The sequence below is a fragment of the Argentina silus genome (assembly GCF_951799395.1).
Source record: "Argentina silus genome assembly, chromosome: 2".
NCBI classification, from domain to species: Eukaryota; Metazoa; Chordata; class Actinopteri; order Argentiniformes; family Argentinidae; genus Argentina; species Argentina silus.
In genome coordinates, this window is record NC_139656.1 from 12,153,467 (window position 1) to 12,179,767 (window position 26,301).

At 42.8% G+C, this 26,301-nt stretch overlaps 2 protein-coding genes across 2 annotated transcripts in view; both read right to left on the reverse strand.

The window, feature by feature from the left end:
• The window catches only part of robo4 (roundabout, axon guidance receptor, homolog 4), a gene marked incomplete at its 5' end in the record, with an annotated part of 28,182 nt that extends 13,183 nt beyond the window's left edge, over positions 1–14,999 (reverse strand). The window contains 9 exons of the mRNA XM_083665163.1: positions 129–250; positions 631–862; positions 1,150–1,265; positions 1,620–1,747; positions 1,914–2,052; positions 2,272–2,392; positions 2,548–2,705; positions 9,585–9,911; positions 14,801–14,999. Of these exons, the coding sequence (XP_083521289.1) occupies positions 129–250; positions 631–862; positions 1,150–1,265; positions 1,620–1,747; positions 1,914–2,052; positions 2,272–2,392; positions 2,548–2,705; positions 9,585–9,911; positions 14,801–14,999 (1,542 nt within the window). The remainder of the gene's footprint in view (positions 1–128; positions 251–630; positions 863–1,149; positions 1,266–1,619; positions 1,748–1,913; positions 2,053–2,271; positions 2,393–2,547; positions 2,706–9,584; positions 9,912–14,800) is intronic.
• Positions 15,000–20,122: 5,123 nt separating this feature from the next.
• tmem218 (transmembrane protein 218) overlaps positions 20,123–26,301 on the reverse strand; it is a 6,699-nt gene continuing 520 nt past the window's right edge. Inside the window, exons 2-4 of the mRNA XM_083665144.1 lie at positions 26,257–26,301; positions 25,418–25,520; positions 20,123–20,403 (exon numbers count right to left, since the gene is read on the reverse strand). The exon at positions 26,257–26,301 is cut by the window's right edge and continues 108 nt beyond it. Of these exons, the coding sequence (XP_083521270.1) occupies positions 20,272–20,403; positions 25,418–25,520; positions 26,257–26,301 (280 nt within the window). The 3' untranslated portion in view covers positions 20,123–20,271. The remainder of the gene's footprint in view (positions 20,404–25,417; positions 25,521–26,256) is intronic.

Sequence of the window (26,301 nt, forward strand, 5' to 3'; positions counted from 1 at the left end):
GTGTGTGTGTGTGTTTGTGTCAGATAGTATTACCATAAGTAATACTATGGATTTATATAACCTATTACATAAAATGGTTTCTTATAGTGTAAAGTAAAATCAATTCTTACAGTAACTCTTGCTCTTACCTGATAGCCCTGTATGATGCCATTGTGAGCATCGTGTGGGGGAGGGTTCCAGCTCAAGTGGACCGTGTCATTCCGGTCAGGGGTCATTGTAATGGACACAGTCTGAGGTGGGGCGCTGGGCACTGTGAGAAGATGGAGTTCGTATTTCATGAGAAAATAACAGTATCATCTGGGGTATGCACCAAAAATAGGGCGCTGAGATTTAAAAGGTTCGACTGTATTTTTATACACTTAGGAGCAGTTTCCCTGACACAGATTAGCCCTACTCCTGGACTAGAAATACTCTCCATAGATGTTCTTTAGTCCACGGCTAGGCTTAATTTGGCTCTGGGAAAGTGGCCCAGTGTTGTATTTATAGGAGAGTGTTTAGATCTATGAGTGAACGTAGGACCTATAATAATTGAAGTTAGATTACTCCTTGGAAACACCACTCACATATATTTCCATATTTTCTTGATTAGAGTTGATGTCATCAGACTTTGTACTTGTTGTGAATACTCACCTATCTCTGGAATTCGCAGGTGTCTGGTGTTGCTCTCCCTGCCGTATAAACTGCTGCCATAGGGACGAACTTTGAACTCGTACTTGTAGCCCCTCTTCAGGGGGCCGACCAGGGTTTGGAAGTTTGGAACTGACACCCTCTTGGCTGTCCAGTCTGAGCTGGCGGGCAGGAGAGAGCGATACAGCACCTCGAAACCATCAAGATAATGTGGCTGGGCTGGGAGGGACTGGAGCTGATAAGTGAGATACAGATGTTATTGAGATTGTATGAGCATACTTAGTGTGTTGTCTGTGACGTGAAAACCATATTCTGGAACACTCAGGAAACCAAAACAATAGATATTTGAGTCTATTGTTGCATGTCAGGAATGTTTTATATGCGAAAATATATTGGATTTTATACTCAACATCATGACAATGTTGAATGTCACGTGCAAACAGCTATAACAATAGGGACCTAATGTGATGAATCTGGACATTATATCCATGAATTGAGATTAATGGCTTCTCAATACTGTACCTTCCACTGCACTTGGGACATGTTAGAGGAGGGAGTCATCACTGTCACATTCTCTAGAGCCACACGCAGGGCTGACAGCTCTCTGTGGAGGTCCCTCTGTCTGGTGCTGGCGGCCTCTGGAAGACAACACACGAATAAGACACTCCATCATAACACACAAACAAAGTCCCAATGTGCTTGACAACCGTCCAACTTTCCAAAAGTGTAGGGTTAGGTGGGTGGGTGTAATTTGATGTAAGCCTTTAGAAGGGCTAATAATCATGTTTCCAAAGCGTAATCTAATAATGCAAAATTACATTATGCTACTGTACAACTATATATAGTATATATATATATATATATATATATATATATATATATATATATATATATATATATGTAGTATATAATCAAATTTTGGAAAGGTTTCTCAGTATTCAGAAGATTCTGATAACTGTAATGTAATAAACGCTTATGTGCACTTGTGTTACCCTCTACAAGTAGCTGTGCACTGGCGGTGACCACCCCTACGTCATTGACAGCAGTACAGGTGTACCTCCCTGCATCCTGTGCTGTCACATAGTGAATCTGGAGGCTCTCGTCTGGCTTCACCAAGTATCTACACACACAAAAGAACAACAATCAGGAATAATAAAAATAAAATAATAATCATCAGACTGTTCAGATAAAGTATGGTGAGTGCCATGTTGAAAGGAGACATAAGTCTGAGGATCAAGTTTGTACCAAAACCTGTTTTTTATAGTATTTTCCATGCTTAGACTGACCTGCCGTTGGGCAGTGGGCCCTGCTCTCTGCTCCACTCCACAGCAGGCATGGGGTCTCCCTTGGCCTCACAGTAAAACTGGGCTGACTCTCCTGTCTTCACGGACACATCTGCAGGCCTCAGCACCAACACTGGCTTGGCTGGGGAGAGAGAGAGAGGCGAGAGGGACTCACAGCTATGTCCTCACCAAGTGATAACACAAATGTTCATGGAAATGTTGGAGCCAGACTTTGAATATAAGTATGATAAAACATTTAGGTATACTGGTATACATTGATTATGTTCCATATACAACATAGCAGACACCCTTTCTAGTGGTTTGAAGATACAGTATGTGTGGAGGTCCAAGTTCATCTTACCTAGCACCGACAGTCGGGCTGCCCTGCTCTCTCTCACTCCCACTGTGTTGGTGGCCACGCATACATACATGCCTGAGTCATTCTTCTGGGCAGGGGCTATGATCAACTTCCCATTCAACTCCTGAACAACATGGACATCCCCAGCACATAAAAAGGTTAGCCAACTGTATATTGCAGACAGTAAACAGTCCACGCTTGGGACTACCACTTGGGACAACCAATGACATCCAGACTTATTATTCTGTGTGTGTGTGTGTGTTGTAAGTGAGGTCTTACAGTGTAGTGCTGGTCAGTCATGTTAATGGGCACCCCATCCTTCCTCCAGGTGACATTGGGTTCAGGGTGTCCTACAGGGGGGCTGCAGTTCATGACCGCAACCTCCCCCACAGCCACCTCCACATCACTGGGCTGCACCCGGAACTCCTCACGCAACGCTGAAACCGCAGAGGTGCTTAATTTAATATAGTCATTTAACAGACGATTTCATCCAAAGCCACTCTCAAGTTACTGCATGTACTGAATGAGAATATACAAAAGTTCATGCAACAATCACAGCCCTGGTGTGGCAAAAAACAAGCTCCAATATAGAGCCATCCATAAGTCTGAAACAAGCTGGAGCACAAGCACTGCATTGCACAGCACAAAAAAGACAGTCTGGTACAAAATCTATAATCATTGTCTTAGAAAAGATAGCATGACTGTCCACACTGAGTAGAGAACCAGTACGAAACACTTTTAGTTTTTTCCCCATTTACTCAGAGATCAAAGAGCTAGATCCACCATATTTTATGACAAACAACACATATACTGTATGTAATCTACTATTAGCAACTGTAATTTCATTTTTAGGTTAAATTAAATAGACTGAGAACGGACCACCGCAACGTTACTTTTGTGCCTGCTGGTGAGGCGAGAGTAACACAGCCTTGGAACATTTACATTTATGGCATTTAGCAGACGCCTTTATCCAAAGCGACTTACAACAAATACATTTGTTTAAGTAAGTGAATCATCTGTCCATCAATCATCATAAGATAAAGTAATCAATGCTCAGACCAGGGGCCATTGGCAGGAGAGAAACTTGTACAGGGGGGTAGTGGAGGTGAAGAGGTCTTAGGAGGGACTGTTAAGATGTAGCCTGAAGAGAGGGGTCTTCAGTCTATGGCGGAAGATTGGTAGTGACTCTGCAGTCATGAAGTAGGAAGCTCATTTCACTAGCGGGGCCCCAGGACAGTGAAAAGCCGTGACCGAGTAGTGCGGCTGCTGCATCCACGTAGAGGCGGTGGTGCCAGGTGGCCAGCCGAGGTGGAAGAGTGGAGTGATCGTGCAGGGGTTTGGGGGTGACCATTGCTTGCAAGTAGGGAGGGGCTGTTCCCTTTGCCGCCCGGTAGGCGAGCACCAGGGTCTTGAATCTGACGCGAGCTGCTACCGGGAGCCAGTGGAGGGTACGGAGGAGGGGAGGGACATGGGAGAATTTGGGGAGATTGAACACCAGACGGGCGGCAGCATTCTGGATGAAGGCGGGGAGTCCGGCAAAGAGTGTGTTGCAGTAGTCAAGGAGAGAGATCACAAGTGTTTGGACCAAAAGTTGTGCTGCTTCTCTGGTGAGGAATGGACGTATCCTTCTGAAGTTGTAGAGGAAGAATCTACAGGAGCGTGCTGTCGCTGTGATGTTCGCCACACAGGATAAGTGGTTGTCAAGGACCACCCCAAGGTTCTTGGCTGTATGGGAGGAAGTCACAGTAGAGCTCTCTACTGTGATGGAGAAGTCTTGGAGAGGGCAGGCTTTCCCTGGGAGGAAGAGCAGCTGACATCCAAGCAGAAATGTCTGCAAGACACACCGAGAAACGTGTTGCCACCTGTGAGTCAGAAGGGGGGAAAGAGAGAAAGAGTTGAGTGTAATCTGCGTCGCTGTGGTAGGAGAAACCATGTGAGGAAATTACCAAGCCAAGAGATTTGGTATAGAGGATGAACAGTAAGGGCCCTAGGACAGAGTCCTGGGGGACCCCAGTGGGCTCATCGAGAGGACAGCGATCACCTGGTAGGAGCAATCGGCCAGGTAGGATGTAAACTAGGAGAGTGCAGAGCCAGAGATGCTCAATTCTGAGAGGGTGGAGAGAAGGATCGGGTGGTTTACTGTGTCGAATGCAGCGGACAGGTCCAGAAGAATGAGAACAGAGGAGAGGAGGAAGCTCGAGCAGAGTGGAGGGCCTCCATGACAGCAAGGAGAGCAGTCTCAGTAGAGTGCCCAGCCTTAAAGATGGATTGGTGAGGGTCAAGGAGGTTGTTCTGAAGGAGGTAGTTAGACAGTTGGTTAGAGACAGCACATTCAAGGGTTTTAGATAAGAAGGAGAGAAGGGATACCGGTCTGTAGTTATGGACAGCAGAGGGGTCAAGAGTTGGTTTCTTGAGAAGAGGCTTGACTCTGGCTGTCTTGAAGGCAGCTGGGACAGATCCTGTAGATAGAGAGGAGTTGAATAAGGTGGTAAGGAACGGAAGGAGGTCTTTGGAGATGGATTGGAGAAAGGGGGAACGACAGCAATGGCTGGCGAGAAGTGCACAATATCTGTCTTATTTCCAGTTTCTAGTTTGTAATGCTTGTTACTAACAAATGTACTATCAGCCATAATTCCATGTTACATTTACATTTATGGCATTTAGCAGACGCCTTTATCCAAAGCGACTTACAACAAATACATTTGTTTAAGTAAGTGAATCATCTATCCAACAATCATCATAAGACAAAGTAATCACTGCTCACACCAGGGGCCATTGGCAGTCGTAATGCCAGAAGGCTTTCTTTTTTTTCTTTTTTATTATTTATTAACAGGAGAGAACTTGTACAGGGGGGAAGTGGGGGTGAAGAGGTCTCAAGGGTTGGTGTAAGGGTTAGTACAGGGAAGGTAGTGGGGGTGAAGAGGTCTTAGGAAGTCCAATATAGTCAATAGAATTACTTTTACTTTTGAAACAGACAACAAGTGGATCACTGGGAGACAGCAATTAGGCTACAAAGAATAGAAACATGGATCTTGAATGAAATAAAAAAGCACCTTTTCTTTGCAGTTTCTAAATATCAAGATGAAATGAAATGTGTTCATAATCATTGGGCTTTGTGGCACAATTATATCATTCATTATTATAATCCATGAATTAAACAGGACACAATGTGGCCTATTAGAAACGCATTTCATGCAAAAGGCTATACAATTATAATCCATTAAATAAAACAGAGCAAAATTGGGTCTATTGGAAATGCATTTTTATGCAATACATGACTATTTGTTCTGTGTGCATTTTGGCCACCTGGCTATCTCCGTGGGCTGGGGATTGTTTTTTGACATTTGTGGAGGGAGGCTGTGCTCCTGCTGTAGAGCTTTGATTCTGCTCGAATCTGAATCCACCAGGGGTTGGTTCTCGCTCCAATTTCTAAGAATAAATACAGACTGAAACGATCAGTGCAGCTGCCTGGCCGAGAGGGGCAGGTGCGTCATTTGGGTATTGCGCCATGGCCCAATACCAACCACTGAAAACATAAGATAATTGCAGACATTCTCGCTACCCTTTGCAATACTTGCCGCCTAATCTTAATTTAGAAATGTACCCCTGTATCTATAGTCGTCTGCAAAGTCAGGTAGCCAAATTGTGTCCACTGCATGCAGTTGCACAAGCTTGAGACACAGCAGTAGAACACAACTTCTGAAGGTCACCAGCGGTTAATGTTTAAAAGATAGGACAGGATCAAGAATGGAGAGAACTGTAAAAGGAGGATTAATTAAAAAGATTTACTCCATGATGAAATTACTCCATCACCATCTGTCTTGCGGTTAAACTATAGGCCAGCCATTTAGCTACGCCCATGATGGCAGGATACCCTTTCTCAATACCATCACGGAAAACAGCAAGGTTCCAATCCCGAAAACCAAAGATTATAATTGCAGACACTCTCGCTCCCCTCTGCAACGTCATCTTAATTTAGAAATTAACATCGGTTCTGTAGTATCTTGCAAATTACAGTACGTTTGTAAAGGAGACTAATGCAATACAATTGCTGTGAGAATAAACACCTCAGTTTACTGTGAGAATAAATTGCTCACTCTAATTAGGCCTATAATCACATTATGCACACCATTTTGTTATACAATAATAGAAATTGATTGAATTGAATTGAATAATAGAAGTATGTGTGTCATTGAGGTACTGTGCAGTAAGTCTATCCATTAGAATTGCTCAAAGATGACCCCTGGTGGTTGTTTTGCTGCGGTGTAATACCCCCAAGAAAAAGGCAAATAGACTACCACTGTGTTCAAGGTGAGGAAAACACCGGCACTGATTGCGCTCGTCTTGATTAGTGTGCCCTTCGTTACTCCAAACTACTGGGGGCAGTCGGCCAGACCAGACCTGTCCGGACCACACATTTTCTCGAAAGTAGAAGATGATGATATGATGTCACTCACTGCAGCTCGATACTTTTGCATTGTTGTTGTGTCCCCCCAAGTTGCAAAATGTTTATTCTCAAACAATCGAGACATTTCAAAGAAGATACAGATCAGCGCCATACATGGCCAGACATGGTTAGTATACAGTGGAAATGTAAATATTGGGATTTATTCACGTATCTGGAGGAAAACCTGATCAAAGTTCAACTGTGAGTTGAGAAGGCAATCCAACTCAAGTGCCATGGTGTTGGATAATCCAGCTAATCATACCCTAAACGCCAGAGATTAGTCGCAAGGGCAGTGAATGAACTGTAATAAATACACAAAACTGTACATTGTATTCATGTTGACATTGTCGGCAGATATGTAGCCACACAGAGAAAACTGTAAGCCATTTATACATTTTACATAAAGTAGTCCTATCTTGCTCGCATACACTACTACATGGGAACGTACTGCTCTATGCTGTCAGCGAGGTGTGTGTTTCTATGAGTACACTTGTTCATACTCCTTTCCTGCAGAAATGTTTCTCAGCAGTGTCTTGAAATTTAGCTCAATCAAGTTTCAGGTTTCAGGTCAGTGTGAGATTGAGCGGATAGCAGATATTTCGTACCTTTCCATAACCATCATGCCCTCTCAACTTTTGGTTCATTCTTAGGATAGCAACCTTTTCTTTCACCAGTCTGCACTCCACTTTCACCACGCCTGGTCCCTCTTGCCTTTCCCATTCATTCACACAGCATCAATGGCATTAGGCCAACAGTAGGCCTAACAGTAGGGTTGATCTTCCCCAGGATGTCCTCATTCTTATCGGCTAGCAATCCAGAGACAATGATGGATACGTCTGGATCAAACCTTGATCTTGATTTAGTTGCATCCGCAAGTCCTTCAGTGAGTTGGCTTTATGGCGTCTATGCGTGCTACCAGACGCTTCCAGGTCAATCTTCTTGCGCATCTCTTTGCCATTACGCTTCAGTTCGGACATCACGGCTCTCTGGTTCACTTGATTTGACTTTTCCAGTGAAGAACATTAACTATCCACTTCGCTGTTCAGCTGTTTCTCAAAGTTAGTCTGAATCTCGTCCATCTTGGTGTTGAGTGTTATCAATTCTTGCACCACTTGAGCAGTATTAATTTCTTTGTTTTTCTCCGCATTCTCAACCTCTTCCTTTTCCATCAAGCTATGAAGGGATCTAGCGGAGTCCATTCACTTCTCACTCAGGCAGGTGAACAGGTGTCTGGCTGATCGATAGCGATATGTGTACGCTTGCCTCAAAGTAAGCAAAGAACCAAAAAAACTATATTAAAGTTTTTTTCAGTATTTGTTCCCAGTCAGCAGAGAAATGATGGCCCAAATCTGGCCCACGTCTGTTTTCTACAGGGATCCGGATGTGGCCCAAGTACAACTTTGTTCCTTGTGCCAGTAGCGGGACACCTCTGGCTGCCATTCCTGAGCCTCATCTTTGCTATGAAAAGGCCAGGCCTTCGCCAGCATGTGGATGTGGGCAAGGTCCCAACCACATTCAGACCAAAGATGGCCCAGTAGCGACAGGAATGTATAAGGGCCACATTCCTCATACCAGAACTGGCCCACAGCAAATTGCCACCTCTCAGCCAGGGCTGACCCCCCACATTTGGACCAAGTTGGCCCATATAATACTTTCCCAGATCTTTTGGACCAGATCTGGCCCACAATTGTCTGCTGAATGGGAGTTTCCTCCCATTCTATCCACAAGGACAAAGACAATGGCTTTTCCTCTGAATTTAAAAATCATAACACTTTCATGGAGGCCTTTTTACATTTTCACAGATTTTTTTCATTGTAACAACTTGCTGAGCTGTTACATTATCTTACCGCACAGTGAAATATGAGTGTTAACTATGATCAGGGCTAATTACTGGAAGTATAACTAAGCCAAATAATTAACTAATTTCGGGTCTCTTAAAATGTACAGTATCTTGGCATACATTACTTGAATAGAAATACTGAAGCGACAAGAATTTCAAAGGAACATTGAATTTGTATTTGTATTTTGAATTCCTGTATGTCTAATCAAACCATTACCTGTGCACTCACTTATGAACATCACTCAAACCTGTACCATAATGAATCTGCTAAAATGTTATGTAAAATGCTACTGTCTATTATCTTAATGGTTCCACAGCTGGAGGGAAGTCCTCCAACAATTAAATCAAGAACTGTTATACTGTCCGGCTTAGGACTTCAGTGGTCTCAGGTTGACCCTGTTTGATTACCCTGTTTTGGGTGCAAACAGAGGCTGGGGGGTCAGGGTTCAATTAGCAAAGTGTTTGTCTGAGGGGAAGGGGGGCAAATATTGACATTTCCCCCCCCCGCCACACACACACACACACACACACACACACACACACACACACACACACACACACACACACACACACACACACACACACACACAAACAGGTTTAAATCTATGGCAGGCTCTGTGGATTTGAGTTCTTCTTGTTGACCTGATAAATCATATATCAAGTTTATATCACACTAAAGATCAGCTACCATGTATGAGATTTGGTGTGGAGGGAGACAGAGGAAGTGAGTGGGCCAGGATGTGTGAGTCTGAGGACAAAATGGATGAGAAAATGTGGCCTTAGAATTAGAATAGGTGCCTTGACTATAGAGTGCTCCTGAAAGTATGCAGTATGCAGGGCTTTTGTTCCAGTCAGGCACAAGCATTCCTGGTTCAGTTAATCAAGGTCTGAATGAGTAATCAATTAACTGAATCAGGCGCTGGGCTGGGACAAAAGCAAAAACAATAATATAACAGTCATAATACTAAGGCCAAAGTTAGTCTCAATCAAGCTGTCCTTCCGATTTCACACATTTCCCCACAATCTCACCTGCTATATGGAGCGAGGCATTGCGACTGGTAGCCTTTCCAGCGCTGTTCCTTGCCACGCACACATAGACACCTTCGTGAGACTGACTCCGCCTCCCCGGGACCACGCTGAGGAAGAAGAGACTCCCTTCCGACAGGACGATGGGTCGTGATTGGCTCTCCAGCCTGTCCATCTCCAGAGGCTGGCCATTGCGCAGCCACTCGATGGAGGGCTCAGGGTTTCCCTCTGCCCGGCAGGAGAGGGTGGCGGGGCTGCCCACCCTCACCACCACGTCAGAGGGATGGTGGACGATCCGGGGGGGCACCTCCTCTGCCCGCAGTCTGGAACCTGGGGAGGAAACAACGTAGAGGTAAGAATAGATCAACTCAGATTCTGTCAAGGAGAAATGCATCTGTTCATTCACTGAAGCTGTGACAAGGGTTTGAAGCTGTGACAACTAGAATGTATTTTGTGGTTTGCAATGATTGTAGTAAATATGGTCATGTAGTAGTGTCTCATCACTATACAGTAAATCAATATTCCCAGGGCCCTGACAATAAATCATGCATACGCATACCCTTTCCCTGCAGTCAGTTGATATTATTCACAGATCAAATGTAAGTCATATCCTCACAGCAGTAACTCATGCAGTGGAAGCCCATAATTTAATCAGATGCTTGGGAATATTGACACACGTTGTAAAGCAACTCTTTTGGCAGCCTTTCCACCTAGTAAGTACCTCCAACCTTCAAAAACACATTTTAATGTGTCTGAAGCAAACAATGTAGTACAGTACTCAGACGCTAATGACAGATTGAGAGGAAAACATGTGGACCAGAGAGTCACCTCAAACCAACTCCCCAGTCTAGCCTACATCTGAAGTGTGTGGTCTCCTTTTTAAAGTGCAGCAAGGGTATACTTAACAGTAATAGTGGGCTTTTTACAGTGGAGAGGCACCACGCCCAGTGAATGGCCGCAGTGCAGGGTCGCCTCACACTCAACAAGAAGTAAAGAACACAAACACTAAAACACGCAAAAACTCTGCTATCAACAAACAATGTATATTCTTAGCCAATGTCGTGTTGGAATTCCATTGTTTTATATTTTCCCATGTTATTGGATGACCAGTGTCTGGGAAGGGGGGACTGCACTCAACTTCCTGTATGGGACAGGATCTTGAGCAAGTCACAGGGGGCTGTTTTCCCCCCACTCTGTAGAAGAACAAAAGTACCATAACATAAACACAATCAAGAGGGCTACAAGGAAATCCGTCACCTGGGCACTGAGTGTGGGGCGGTGTACACATGCTATTATTTGCCCGCTAACAATGCCCTCATTGTGGCACTGTCAAAACATGCCAATCACATGGGTGAGTAGGAGTGTTTTGAAAGGAAGATACATTATTGATGTGAGCTGAGGATTACTGACTGTCAGTTTTGGTATTCAATCAATACAATTGTATTTGTATAGCATTATAAAGATATGTTTGTCACTAAGTGCTTAAGAGTAGGCTAACCTAGCCTAAACCTCCAAGAGCAAGCATGGGAAAGCTATATGATGACTCTTCTAATAATGTTTGAGATGACATTCTCTCAAAGATTATCAAGTCTTAAGATTTACAATGTGTTCTAATTTGCATATTATGACAATGTAATTAGCAAACATAACTACCTCAGAGGCCATGCCATATTCGCAAGCGTGAGATAAGACTGTCTTGGCAACAGACAGATGGCTTGCCTATGGAAAGTTTCTATTGTTTATGACAGAGCTATTTCCTGAGGAGGATGTGCTGACACTTAACTTCCCACAACATAAAAAAAAATCCAATCAAAATGGAATTTAAATACACTCTCTTCAAAAGACTTGAACATGTTATTTTCATCATTATCACTTAATTACTATAACACGTTATTTTCATGTTTTGAAAATCGTCATTATCATTATCATTTTCCTAATATATCTAATATGAAAAAGTACTATAACACAATTTCTTAATCTTCTGTGGAAGCAGAGAAAACAAAGAACTCATGAGACACTGTTAGCTAAATGTCATAGATAAAGCCAGTTTTTTTGCTAGCCCATCAATTACAAACAAATGGTAGCAGTATCATCTCTGGTGACTGTTTGTAAACTGATGTTGAGATAAAGCTGAGCTACATTCAAAGATCTTTCAAAGCTGGATACAAATCAACTGAGCAATTGAAAAGGCTGAAACATTTCTGAGACATTCGCTTATAGCCTACTGTTTTTAATATTGCAACAACTACTTATACAATTTATAGGCCCTACTATTAATATGAATTATAATACGTTTCCAATAAACCTATCAAATATGGCACAGACTATGCTGCAAGGTGCACTATATCTACACATATATGTATGTAAAAACTTACCTGCTAGCTTCCCAAGCGTTCCAAATAATAGTAACAGTGTTATAAACATATCTGTCATTATGTATTTTAGGTTATGAAAGCACCGCGAGTAAACAATTGCTCACTGCATCGTAGACCTCTCTGGTGCATGAGTTCACTAGAGGACAAATTACACCGCACCCGGTTTCTAAAACTTTTACGCACAACTCAAAGCTCAATTGGGCCGTAAATTCACTTTTTGTAAGATTATTAGATAATGCATTAGGTTTTCATCAGCCATTATGTTGATCACAGCTATCTAAATCCCAGAGAGCGCCATCGCAGTTAGGAGCAGTCCCTTGTGACTATTATGCGAGGAGAGGTAAGCGAAATCGCAACAAGTCACCGCCTAAAAAAGCGACACTCCCACGTCCCAACTTGCCCGCGAGCTGGAAATTACTGTCTTTCATCGTATGAGAGCTTACTGTTTGCAACCGTTTTATCATCAACACCTGTAAATCATTACACTAATTATTGAAAGAAAAAAAATGCATTTCAGCTGATCCTGAATGTATTGTGGTCTAAGCTTAAACACTTGAATCACATCACACGCACGTTTTTTAATGAAACGACAGCTTTGAGGTAAGCCTATCTAATACAGTTGTTAACTAATTGTGTGTATTTGTTTAAAATGTTTTGTCGCACAGCTTACATTTGAGTTGATTTTTTTTAAGTGGACTATTTCAGCAGTCAGTTTAGGTCCACATATGGTTGAAAGCCTTCAATTCCACTTGCGTCACTAATTGAAATACTGTCGGCATGTCGACTGGTCTTTTTCGTTGGAAATCATTTGTAGCTGAGGTTCTGTCCACACTGCATTAAAACACACAAAATTGAGGCTCCCATGTTTCAAAACAATACATGGAAATTACATCTCTCTCGGATCTGATGAGAGTTCTTGAAAATAATGTACAAGCATGCCATATCTCCACTCATGATTCCAATAAGTAATTAGAGAACAACAACATTAAGATAATGTTGTTATTAAATAAATGTACAATGAATGCAATGTAAAAGCAGCATCCACATTTAATACAATTATTGCAAATAATGTCAAATTCATATCATGGGGAAATGTACTTGAATTCCCCTAATGTAATTTTACTCTGTTTTGTTGCTTTGTTTTGGTGTTCAAAATAAACCAGTATACCAGATTTTAATTAGGCCAAAATTGATATTAAAATGTGATTTTCTTATTGTTACAGACCCTCACATCAGATGTCATCATCTAGTGATACATTACAGCAGAAAAAACAATGGGCCAAGTATAGAGCATAGCTGTGAGGGGGTAAAGAAAAACAACTCCAGGAGCTAATAGTTACTTATCCAAATTACCCAAGATCCTGTGCAAACATGGCTCCTGGAGGTAGCTAGCCAGAGAAAAGAGAACTACCAGTAGTAGTTCATTCCCTCCAAAAGAACACATGCATAAAGTGTTGTTTAGTGAACTGTCCATTGTGTGGGCCTTAAAAGGCCCAGTCGAGGTGACAGACGCTTATATTGATCCAACAACTTGGGCTAGATGGCCTCGGCATCGGTCAGCTTTCAACAACTAACAAAAGGTTTAGAGAGACTGAAGGATGGGTCTCCCCCTAAATACCACACATGGAAATTATGGTGGGTTGAGATGTGCTGCTGAGGAGTCACTTTAAAATGAACCTATTTTATGTTATAGTCAAAAGGTTGAGAGAAGTCTAGTAATAAGTAAAAGGTATGATAATGTGTGTGTGTGTGTGTGTTATATTGGTATTTTTGGGGAAAAGGGTAAAGGGAGGGGGGCATTATAGGCATGTTTTACTAATCAATTCATAATCTTACACGTGGCAATCTCTCAACTGACTCAATTATTAAAACAGCTAATACTAATAATACTAATAAGATGATTACAACGGAGTCAGAAAATGCTTGAGACATCTTATGACTGCATCATAATGAATTATACCTGTTGGCTCTAAGTAAAGTGTCTCTAAGTTAAATGTTAATCATAAATCTTTTGCAAACTGTCAGCAAGAGACTTTTGAATTAAAAATGACCAAACCTGTATACTTTAAAAAAATTATGTGCTCCTGAAGATGAGGTTGCAAGTGAACTGTTAGAATAACACAACTGCTTCTGCACTTGAAATAAATAAATAGTTTGAAACAACTTTGGCTGAAGTCTCACAGATTTGATTTCATGAATTCAGCAACAAGAGTCAACTCAGGTGAATCACTGACCTAAGCAATCTCATATGGTTTTCATCAATTGGCAAATACGTTCTTCAGGGTTATCCATCTTAAAGATTTAATGTGTGGTCCTCACACTAGGAGGCATGCTGAGTGCAATGTTCCTTATAAAGGCTTGGGGTAGGCACAGCTCTGACACTGTGATCAAAGAATATAACAAGCAAATGACAACCTTGTATAATCTATGCATGACTTACATACATTACATTACATACATTTGTATTATCGTTAATGTGTGGGGCAAACATAATTACTGTAATTGAAAATAAATGTATGCCACAACCTTACAGTAAAATCATATATTGTTAAAGTGTATGGTGATGCTTGATGTTATTGATACTGTTCAACTGTTAATATTTCAAATGTACAGAATAACATATTTGTCAGATACAGTATGTCATATGCATTAATCAATTAGCAAATACAATTGTAATAAAACAATGAACTGCCCAAGAGTTAAGATAAATAGGGTATCATGGGTAACTAACTGCTTTAGTTCTCTACAAATGAATGGAGCATATCAATCCCTCGCTGCTGTGGTAAAGGTCTCCCTTGAGGGAAGATTGAGTGGTGCTGTTGAGGGAGGGGTGGAGGTTCTCACCTTTTCTCCGGTGTGGCCTGTTCCTTTGAGTTTGGTGCTGGTGTTCCAAACGATGGTGGACGTGCTCCTTGGTATGTGGCTTTGACCCCACTGCCAACCCTTGCTCTGGTAGACAGGTACACTGGCACTGACACTGGCCCAACCCCTCTGCCAAGGTATACAGCCACGACACCCAGAGCAGCCACAGGCCAACCTGCATCTTTAGATGTCCTGCTTGCACTTCCTGGATGATTCCTCAGCACTATGCCGGGGCTGCTAGCGTATCATCCCTGCCTGCCCTGGAGAGACATTGAACTCTGCAGGCACAGCTCAACTAGACACTCTCTCTGACAACACTTGGACCTCCCTGTGCTAAATTATTTGGAGATTGTTATAAAGAATGTTTTTTCTTTATATTCCTTCAACCCCGCTTTTGTGCTCCCTTTCCCTCCCTATCTTTTTTTTGCCTTTCTCCTCCTCGCTCTCTCGCTGTCCTTCTCTCTCCCTCCTCTTTCTCTATGCCTCTTTTTTCTTTAGGGGGGAAAGAAGTTGGGGGGGGAAACAATGATTGAAAAACAAGTTTCAGGCCCCATGCTGGGAGAGGAGCGCAGGGAATGGGACCAAGGGGTCCTGTCTTTTCCAACAACATCTGTGTTATTCGTTCTGCACGGACCGGGGTGACAAAAAATAAGGCCGGGGGGAGGGTCTGGGTTCAAGGGGATACAGAGAAGCCTGTTTTACCAAGCCAGATCAGTTCCATTAATCAAGTGTCTACTAGCTGACTGATCAAGTCCTACACAATAACAGCTTTCCCCCTCCATAACAACAAAGGCATTGCTCCTCCATACCCATTTGTTTTTTGTTTTGAGATTATTTCTTCAAGGGCGACTGACTAAAGTAGGCGGGCGGTATCAGCTACTGGGTGCCCCCTTTGGTGGTGCCCATGGCGCTTTAGCCGGAGAAAATGATGCCCCTCTTGCAAAGACTTTGTAGTGGGAGTTTTCAAACAAGTCTGACCCCCTCCAATATCTAAATGTTTCAATGCCAAGAAAGGCCAATGCTTTGTTGGGGAACATTCAGCTTTTCTAACAATGAACGTATAATGCGTCATGAAAAGCCAACTGCACGATCTAAAATAGACATTGAGACCATAGCGTTCTCATTTGTCCAAGTGGAGATAATTCATTTTAGTTGCATGGTGACAATTTCAATTTTCTGAGCTCACATATCAATTATCTGGCTGCGAGAACACTTTTTCCTTTGATGAAGACTGAAAAGGAAAACAGAGCACTTCTCTTCCCCCCGCTGTCTTCCTTTAACGAGACAACTCAAGACCCCCCCCCCTCACTAGAAAACTAGCCAGGCAAATTTGTAGCTGCCTGCCTGCACAGTATGAGTCTCATACATCATCTTGGCTCAGCGATCAGAATCAAACAAAAGTTTTGAATACAACCTTGTCGAAACATTCTGGTCAAATCTTTCACTGACTCAAGTCCAGCTGGTTTAAGTGGTCTCGGGGAACAGAGGTACCGTGCTGGGCTAACAGATTTGACCTGATCTTGGTTTTATCTCAGCAACCTCTTGACTAATTTTTTGCTTTGTGCTCTGCACTAATCAACAAGGATTTGAATGACTTACTTGGAAACTGAAGAACAATGTCACAAAGGCCTGTATCTCTTTTAATTGTGAGCAGAAGACATAATATAAAGTTGGTAAAACCTAACTGCAACATGTATAATTCACATCCTTACTGAGATATGATCTGATTTCAATGTCTCACTTGCCAGAACATTCCTCCCGTATGCTTTGGGCATTTATTTATTCATGCCCAAAGCATAAAGTTATTGAGCTGTCCTTAATTGATTTAAGAACATTTTGTATTGTAAGAAATTAATGTATCTTACACTGGTTGCCGTTAACCCAGTGAGTGACTCATTATTGTTGACAACAGAAGTTACCATCTTCGTATGGAACTATTCTGATACAATGGGGCTGAAGCATCCAACACAATGACTATGATGACTATAAGAACATGACCAATGTGTTCCAGCTGACCAGTGACCTCTGGCCATACACACATCTGAGCAGATGTAACAACAGAGCTTTCTTTTGGACTGCAGTGACCCCCCATGTTCCACTAAAGACAACCCTCCATGCCCGTCAATGTGGCCATTGCCTCTCTAAAGCCTGACACTGTATCCCCTTCCCTGGGAGGTGGCTGACGTTCGGACACTTCTCCCCCGCTGTCACTGCTGGACCCTTAAAGAGCCACGCTTCGCCCCACGATGGGGTGTCGGGTCCGAGCAGTAAGAGGGCCATTGGGAAGCAATCTGACCTACTAAATTGGACCTTCATCTTCCCCCCAGGAGGAGTGGCTTTGGGGGTAATCCCCTCCTGAGAGGGGTAAGAGGCCGAGGCGATGCTGGGGCCTGGGATTCAGGATTTGTCCCCAGAGTGTGTGAGGCACTGACAGCACCCTCTGGCCTCACACAAAGGGGGTAATGGAGCGAGACCTGGGCAGTAGTGAGAAAATCCACACTCCTCGGCCCCAAAAATACATTGGCTGTTGCCAGGGCAACCCGTTGCAGGCTTGTTTCTCCAAAAAAACACATTTCCCAGCTATGGAGAAGCAGCCAGCCAGGGACTCACACTGGATGGCATCTTCTTGTTCCCAGAGTTCCCACTCGTTGGGCAGTAAGCCCTAATCAAATTCAAGCTCAGAAGGGTTTAGAGACGGCTCACCCATTTTTAGCCTTTCCCCAGTAAGCTCTCATCACATTTTTCTCTCATGTTTTCAATCTAAAACAAAATGGCTACAAAGATCTCCCGGAGAACCTTGCCAGCCAGAGTGAATTCAACTTCAATATGACTCACCCACAGACTCTAGTCCCTTGTTGAAGTGGAAACGATGCTCCAACCGTGGGTAAGATATTTGGGTGGTGATCATCAGTAGATCATCAAGGTAAGCTTGGGGCGAAAGCTGAAAGGTTGGTGACACATGCCATATTGCAACCAGGAAGGGAAGGGTGTGGGTGAAAAGCAAGGCAGGAGTTCTGCTTGAGTGGATCTCAATGCAGATTTTAGTGAAGAGAACCCCCTTCCTCTCCTTTTACCCTCCCCTGCTTCAATATCAAGCACCCACACCCACATCCTGGGCTTTGCACACACCTCTTTGCCCTCACATCTCTCTCTCTCTCTTTCTATCCCCCCATCTCTTTGTATATCCAGCTGGCTGCTCCACAAAGACTTGGGCTGGAGGTTCCAAATGAGCCTCAAACCCCCAGACCCTTTGTTCTGCTCATTTTCCCACTCCAGAGAGAGAGAGAGAGAGAGAGAGAGACATGTCTTAAAAGAAATACACTTGGATCTTCTACAGCAAAGAACTCTGGGATTGCTTGCCTTGAATTGGCAGGAAGAGAGATAGTGAGGCAGCTGAAGGACATGTTGGTAATTGTTGCATGGCAGCCTTGAAATGCCAACTGTTGCTGAGGAATCTATCAACATTCTTAAATGGGAGAGTTTCAACAATAACTCATGAGCCCTAGTGCAAAATCAGTAAGTCATAGGTAGTGTTCAGGCCCACTTGTTTGCTTATTCTAAATCCTATTTCCTAAGTGTCATGCCTAAAAACTCTATACCACTCAATGACACCCTAAGCATGACTAAGATCATGTTTTGTGGTAATCATGCGGTTGATTACAGGCAGAGTCCCTGAGTTGAATGGTTGCAGATCCCATCCCACCCTGCACCCGTTTTCCCAGTACTGTGTGAAACCTGTGGTGGATTCACCCTGTAAAAAAGGCCTGTGTGGAGATGTGGGCCGGAACTAATAGGATTGGTTTTGATTCATTAGATTCTCTTTCATCATCCTGGTTGGAATTTCATTGCACGTCCCGTTGGGGATTCACACTTTAAATGTGGGGGCTTGCAAGGAACCGGGAAGAAGGGGGGTTGCACAAAGCTTCATACTCTGTGGAACCATCCCCCCCCCCCCATAACCATGCCGGTGTGCCAGAGTAAGATCAGTAGACGACTTACAAGAGAGAGGACAGTTGAAAACCAAAGCATAAAAAATACATACACATCCTTGTTATATCTATAGGCTACTGTACATATCACTGGCACAGAAAGGCAATGGACCCCAACATTTTTGTTTCATGGTGTTACACATACCGACATTATACTGACACTTTGTTTACATTTAGTCAATGTTCAATGAAAGAAATTGTGCCACAGCAACATTCTGTTTGATTATCAGAGTAAAATAACTTCAAAATGGTGGTGCCCATTGTTACTTCAAGATTCCAAGTTTTGTGGGACAACCCACAGTTGTGCTTTTCTGCTTCGTTGTATTGTTTGAGAAAACCAGACAGCCCCTCAAAGAAGACATCCGTCAGTCGAAAAATTTACATTTCAATGTGGTTGAATGCAGATGCAATTTATCTAGTTTAAATCATGGCAAAAGTGACAGAACAGAGGATGCATCTGGAGTTAATGAACACCCTACTCCATTTAGCTATGTGAGAGGTCTACTTCGACATCACAGTATCGCCACTGACAGTTCTGTCTTCATTCAATTACCTCAACTTGAGTGGGCTTGAGGAACCACGACAGCTATAAGGAGGTAATGAAAGGAGAAAAAATAAATCTTAACATCTTAGTTAACCAAATCCAATCCAAAAGCCACCCTTCTGCATATGAAAAAACTTAAACAAACGTTATGCATATTTTTAACAGAGGCTGCTACAGTACATCAAGACTAGGCAAGACTGTCCTTTACTTGGCGTGACTGTGAGTATCATTTCAATGTTGCATGACTTTGAGGGTGGAATTAGCGTGATGCAAATTCTGTGATTCAAGCATCATTAGTTTAAAGAGAAAGGATTCCAACAATCAAATATTTATTGAAGTTGTATTAAAAACACAATACAAACAAAGGGTAAAGATTTGTTAAAAGCAAACATAAAAAATACAAAATCAGTCTTTCATCTCAAAATCAGGCCTCAGAGTTGGTGTCATATGCATTATGTTAACGCAACTGCCATCCCACAACATTTACACCACTGCTTTCCATAAATATAAAACAAACAAGTATCATCTGTGTTACATCAGGGAGTGTCATACTCTGTGGAATCATTGCCTGCCTCCCATTGAAAAAATCATCATTTTGCCAGAGTAAGATAGGTGGATGACTTACAAGAGAGGATATAACATTTTACAAAAATGAGAACAGGTGAAAACCCTAATCCATATGATTTGGTTATGCATATGCATACGCATCCTTGTTAAATCTATAGGCTACTGTACTACATCAGACAGTGTAGTATCTTTTCATTTTGGTTGACCAAAGACACCCCACAACAAACACAGAGAAACATTTGCCAATCCCTGTGTTTTGGCTCGAGTGCAATCTGCGGTCCATTTCACTGGGTCCCTCTTGTTGGTCCCTCTCATCTCGAGCAGTGCACATTGACAACTTGGCCTGGCCTGCTCTAGTATCTCAAGGGCTTGGCATAGACTGCTTCCAGGAAATGATGGGGCAGCAGCATGGACAGAGCCACCAGGAAGACCACACTCACAGAGGACAGCAGCACGTAGCGGCCAATAAAGAAACTGTCCACGATCTGGAGGAGAGAGACCCCACATTATTTGTCATACGCCGGCTTATCAAGAGTTTACATGTTTACATTTGATTAGCAACATTATATTGCATTGGGAGACTATAAGAAACATTTCTCCTTTTGTCCACCAGATGTCAGAGGAGGGCCTCAGTGATTAATGCTGCTAAGAAAATGCTTCCAGATCTATTGACCTCCTGCAAGTTGCACCTCACTATAAGCCCAATGTAACTGGTATAACCATCACTGCAGTTGACCAATGTCTTTCTATAAATTCACTTATTATCTGTTGCAGCTAATCACGACAGGTCTACGCACATAACCACTCATAGCCTCATTCAAAACACTAACATTAAACACAGTAGAGACACAGTATTGACATTATAGACCGTATAACTCGACCAACACCTATGAACCATGAACATAACTGTCATGGAACATGGAAAACATTGATGTGAACCATCTGTGAACGAAACTACGAGGCCTTACATTCATAGATAATAATAATGTTAGACCATGTCATTAATAATGTCAGTAATATTTTTTAAATATAATAAAAATGGCTCATAAAATAACATTGTTGAATTAAACACCAAGATCATGATGATTGAAAATACATAATGCTAATTAAATACATTTAATCCAGTCCTCTTCAAAAGGCATACACTATTTATTCAGTGATTCATTGAATATCACTACACCAGGAAAGAGTATAGTCTTGGGAAACAATAATAAATAAATAAATTCACAGGTAGGGGTCAACGTGTCTAGTCCCTGTGATTTTGAATACAGTGGGTGAAGGTTAAACTTAAGACAGTAACTGCTGTTGTTTTACCATCACTTTGCCTGTTGGAACAAAAGGGGCACCAGGAGGCAGGAGGAGTAGAAGAGAATACTAAACCAAGAAACCCAAACTCCCCCAAGACTTGGTTCACCGCAAGGAGGCCAAAATCTTACAAGGAGGCAACAACCCTACTGCTGACTGAAGATAGAGCCTTGGTGAGGGTGGGGGTGGGGGGGGGGGGGGCATTGTCTCTTGCGGATGCAGTGTTCTCTCATTTAACGCATCTCACTTTCTAATTTGCCAATTAGTCAGCGAGCAGAGCCCAGAGCTGGGGCCATGTTTTATTAATGTGGCATGGAGCACTCAGTACAGGGCCCCCCTGTCTGGGGCCGGCCTAATTGGCACTGTGATATTTTGCTTTTGTTTAACAGCAAGAGGTTAGCCATCTCTTGCACACACACACATGCACGCATGCGCACTAACATGCATGCTTACACAGTACACACAAACAAAAAAATGCATACACGCACCTGCACACACACGCAATCACAAGCATGCACGCACAAGAACACGCACGTAAACATACGCACATAAACTAAACATAGACACTATATGCTAATTAGACTATTTAGCCCCAAGATTAAACACTTTGTATTATAGTTGGGGTACTTATGTAATGATGGTTTTAGTTCTACAAATGACATCTTATGGTTTAATGTATATGAATCCTCACTTGTATCATTATGATTAATGTTCTGTTGGCTACAAATTTACATATTGACGTGTCAGAATTGTTGCTATCTAGCGAGCACATAAGGTGGCTGCTAGGGTTGAGGGGGGGCAATTGTAACACAGTGTTGGGGACACGAGGACTGCATAGATGGGCGTGGTCGTTACATTTGCGACCACTGTAAATCACACTAATCAGTCTGTGGCATCGGGTTACTTTAAACTAGAGACTCTACCAGTATGTAGCCTACATGTTCTTTAGGTCTAGTTAAGATGTAATTTTGTGTTTTGTTGCTCAGAGAATGAAGATATTATTTTTGACAAGGATCCACCATGTATCAAAACGTTGTTACCATGAAACAGTCTCTCAGGATTTTGCGATTGCATAATTGATCACGTTATCCAGTCAAACCACATCAATCAAACGTTTTTTCTGTCCCCTGTCAGCGTGTTCACATGTAAAGCTGATGGTGGACAACTGACAGAGCAAGGGACAAAAATCCAGCAAAAATCAGCACGTTTGTAGTTCAGTAGGTTTATTTGGTGTTTTTTTTGTTTGTTTTTTTGTTACATTTGCCCCTGCCAACTGTAACATCAGACTTCCTGGACTAAAATCAGTATTGTGATCCAAGTGTCCTCTTTAGAGACCTTCACATTTATGAATGATTAGTGGACAGATGTAAGTTTCTGATATCAAAAAATCTAAAATTAAAACTTGGTTGAGTGTTAATATTAGTAAGTAATATTACAGCAAACATTTTTACAATTGCCCCGGATCTCCCCAATATTGTTACAGGTCCTTATAACTGGCACTTTGGCAAATGTGGCACAAGCCTTTAGCCACACTTTACATTATAAGCATGGCATTTGGTAATAAATGAATGGTGAAACTAGATACTAGATACTACTAGGCTTGATAGGTTTCATATCTCATCAATATTGTTTTACTGTATACAGTAGCAGTTTGCACACTCTTAAGATTTATTATGCAATGCATCTTTATATTAATCAATATTTTATGACATAAATCTAACTACACTGCTCAAAGAAATTAAGGGAACACTTAATCGTCACAGTGTAACACCAAGTCAGTTAAACTTCAGGGATATCAATCTGCCCATTTAGGAAGCACAAGTGATTGTGAATCAATTTCACCTGCTTTGGTGCAAATGAAAGTGACAACAGGTGCACTGGAGAGGCAAAAGCAAGACAACCCCCAAAAAGTTAATGGTTTTGCATGTGGTAGCCACAGACAATTGCTCTCTCCTTATCCTTCCTGACTGATTCTTCTCTAGTTTTGTGTTCTGCTAGTGTCCTTGTCACTACTGGTAGCATGAGGCGGTACCTGCAGCCCACTCAGGTTGCACAGGTAGTCCAGCTCCTCCAGGACGACACATCCATACGTGCAGGCGCAAGAAGGTTTGCTGTGTCTCCCAGCACAGTCTCAAGAGCATAGAGGAGATACCAGGAGACCGGCCGTTATACGAGGAGAGCTGGACTGGGTCGTAGAAGGGCATCAACACAACAGCAGGACCGGTATCTGCTCCTTTGTGCGAGAAGGAACAGGAGGAGCACTGCCAGAGCCCTACAAAATGACCTCCAGCAAGCTACTGGTGTGCATGTGTCTGACCAAACTGTCAGAAACAGACTCCATGAGGGTGGCATGAGGGCCCAACGTCCTCTAGTGGGACCTGTGCTCACTGCCCAGCACCATGCAGCTCGATTGGCATTTGCGAGAGAACACCAGAATTGGCAGGTCCGCCATTGGCGTCCTGTTCTCTTCACAGATGAGAGCAGGTTCACACTGAGCACATGTGACAGGCGTGAAAGAGTCTGGAGATGCCGTGGTGAACGTAATGCTGCCTGTAACATCATCCAGCATGACCGGTTTGGCGGTGGGTCAGTGATGGTCTGGGGAGGCATATCCTTGGAGGGTCGCACAGACCTCCATGTCATAGCCAACGGTACCCTGACTGCTGTTAGGTACCGGGATGAGATCCTCAGACCCATTGTCACCCTGGGTTCCTCCTAGTGCAGGACAATGCCTGGCCTCATGTGGCCAGAGTGTGTAGGCAGTTCCTGGATGAAGAAGCCATTGATACCATTGAATGGCCCTCTCGTTCCCCTGACCTAAATCCAATTGAGCACCTATGGGACGTTATGTGTCGGTGCCACCAAGTACCGCCACAGAATGTCCAGGAGCTCACTGATGCCCTGATCCAGGTCTGGGAGGAGATCTCCCAGGACACCATCCGCCGACTCATCAGGAGCATGCCCAGACGTTGTCGGGAGTGCGTACAGGCACGCGGGGGCCATACACACTACTGAATCACATCATGAGTTGCCGTGATAAAATTCACACAGAATTTTTTACTTTGATTTTCGGTGTGATTTTGAATCCAGCCCTCAATGGGTTGATGATTTTGGTTTCCATTGACCGTTGTTACGTCATTTTGTTCTCAATAAATTATACAATGTACATCAGTAAAGATTTTCAACTTGAATAATTCGTTCATCAAGATCTGATGAGCAGTGTATATGTCAGAGGGGAGAACGAAAATCCCCCAAAATATCATGAAAGCAAATCATGAATTTATTGAAAATTTGTAGTTGTTAAAAATAGAATGATCAATTAAGTCAAAATGCAATGGCCTGAATCATTGGATCTACTGTACTGTATGTGTGTGTTGATATTGCCCATTGGCTTGACCAGAAACTCAGACAGTTTCTGCCACTCCCAGTACTTCTGGCTTCCCCATGCTAGCATAAAATGTAAACTGGCCGGGCTGTGCTTTCTGTGGGGTGGCAGCTTGCTTGGTGGGTCTGGCTGGCTTATTTGGCACAGAGCACAGAGGAAATGCTGCAGTCTGTTTGTGCTGAGCTGCTGTTGGGATGAGATAAACCAGACCAGGTCTTTACGACAAACACACTGCCACATGTTTTGCAACGGGGCCAGGCCACTCTGTTAACGGCCGGAAGATGTCTGTGTCCATAAAAAACAAAACGTGATGACTCAAATAAGGGTGGAATGTAGGGACTGTCTGTTTCAGACTGTCTCTTATCATTTGTGTTGACAAGGAGAATCATCTAATAAGGATCCAAGTGTGTTATATTTTAAAATGATGCTCAGTACAAGTACACTTGCTAAAGGATAGTATATTTCAAACTATGCCAGGAGGATATAGAGGTGTGTTGCTAAAGGTATACCTGGACTGGTCATGAATATGTAGATGCTGATAATTGTGTGAACTGAGGAGCTGGAGATGCCCTCCCATTATTGCACTGATGTTGACAGACACTGGACTGTTATTGTAAAATATGATGGTGTGCCTGTGTCTTAATTCAGAATTTAGACTAATCACCTTGATTTTGGTTCTCACTTCCACCAGGGATTTGTCACTGGACTAAAGGTTAACTCTGGGGTCAACCATGGTCTTCATGACAAATAATACAAGATGGTGTGTGTGTGTGTGTGTGTGTGTGGTTACTCCACAACTCAATGCCTACCTCCATTTCCCGAAATGTGGAGGGGGTCTCAGAGTTGCGAGGGAAGAACACCAGGGTCAGAGTAAGGATGAGAGCCAAGAGGAGGACAGGGACCACCCCTAACCTGTTGAAAGGCAACAGAGATTTCAAGGTCATCAGTGACAGGGTGAACATAGTCTGCTATCTTACACCGAAGTCTATTACCTGGTAACCACTTTCAATTGGTGTCCTGTATGACTTATGCAAATGAGGCCAAGTACACTCCAATCATCTTGCCGAATCAAAACAGCCATGTAAATCCTTTTCCTCATTCAATTAATTAATTAAAATGACAGAACCATTACAGCAGTGAAGTTCAAAACAAGTAGAGAATCCATACAAACTCTGTTACAGTTTATAGACAGAAAAACAATAATTACATGTATTTTCAACTGTCTTGGGCCTTGGATACCTTTTTTTTTTTTTTAAATAGTCAAACACTCCCATCGCAAATATTTCAATGATATCCATTACTTTGTTTGATTGCGGACCAGCTACAAACTTTTTGGAAATCTAGTCATTTTGGTCAATGCACTTTCAAGGGTATCCATTAACTTATCTCTACTGAGTATTACCAGATAACCTATCCTAAAAGGGGTGCGGTATTACAGATCATCCATGAGTAATTGAAGAGGGACATAGCAGGGCTTGGGCATTGGCAAGTGCACATCCATCTGTACTGTAAAGGTTGCAGGCTGCAGCTATATGTCTATACCTCCATCAAACCTCCATTCCCGATGGCGAATGCACATCGTTGTCTTAAATGTCAGCAGAAAGACATACATTATACACAATTTAATGTATGTGTGAATTTGACTTACTTTGTTGGCCCAGATGCTCTCAAGAGGATCATCCCGAGCACGAGA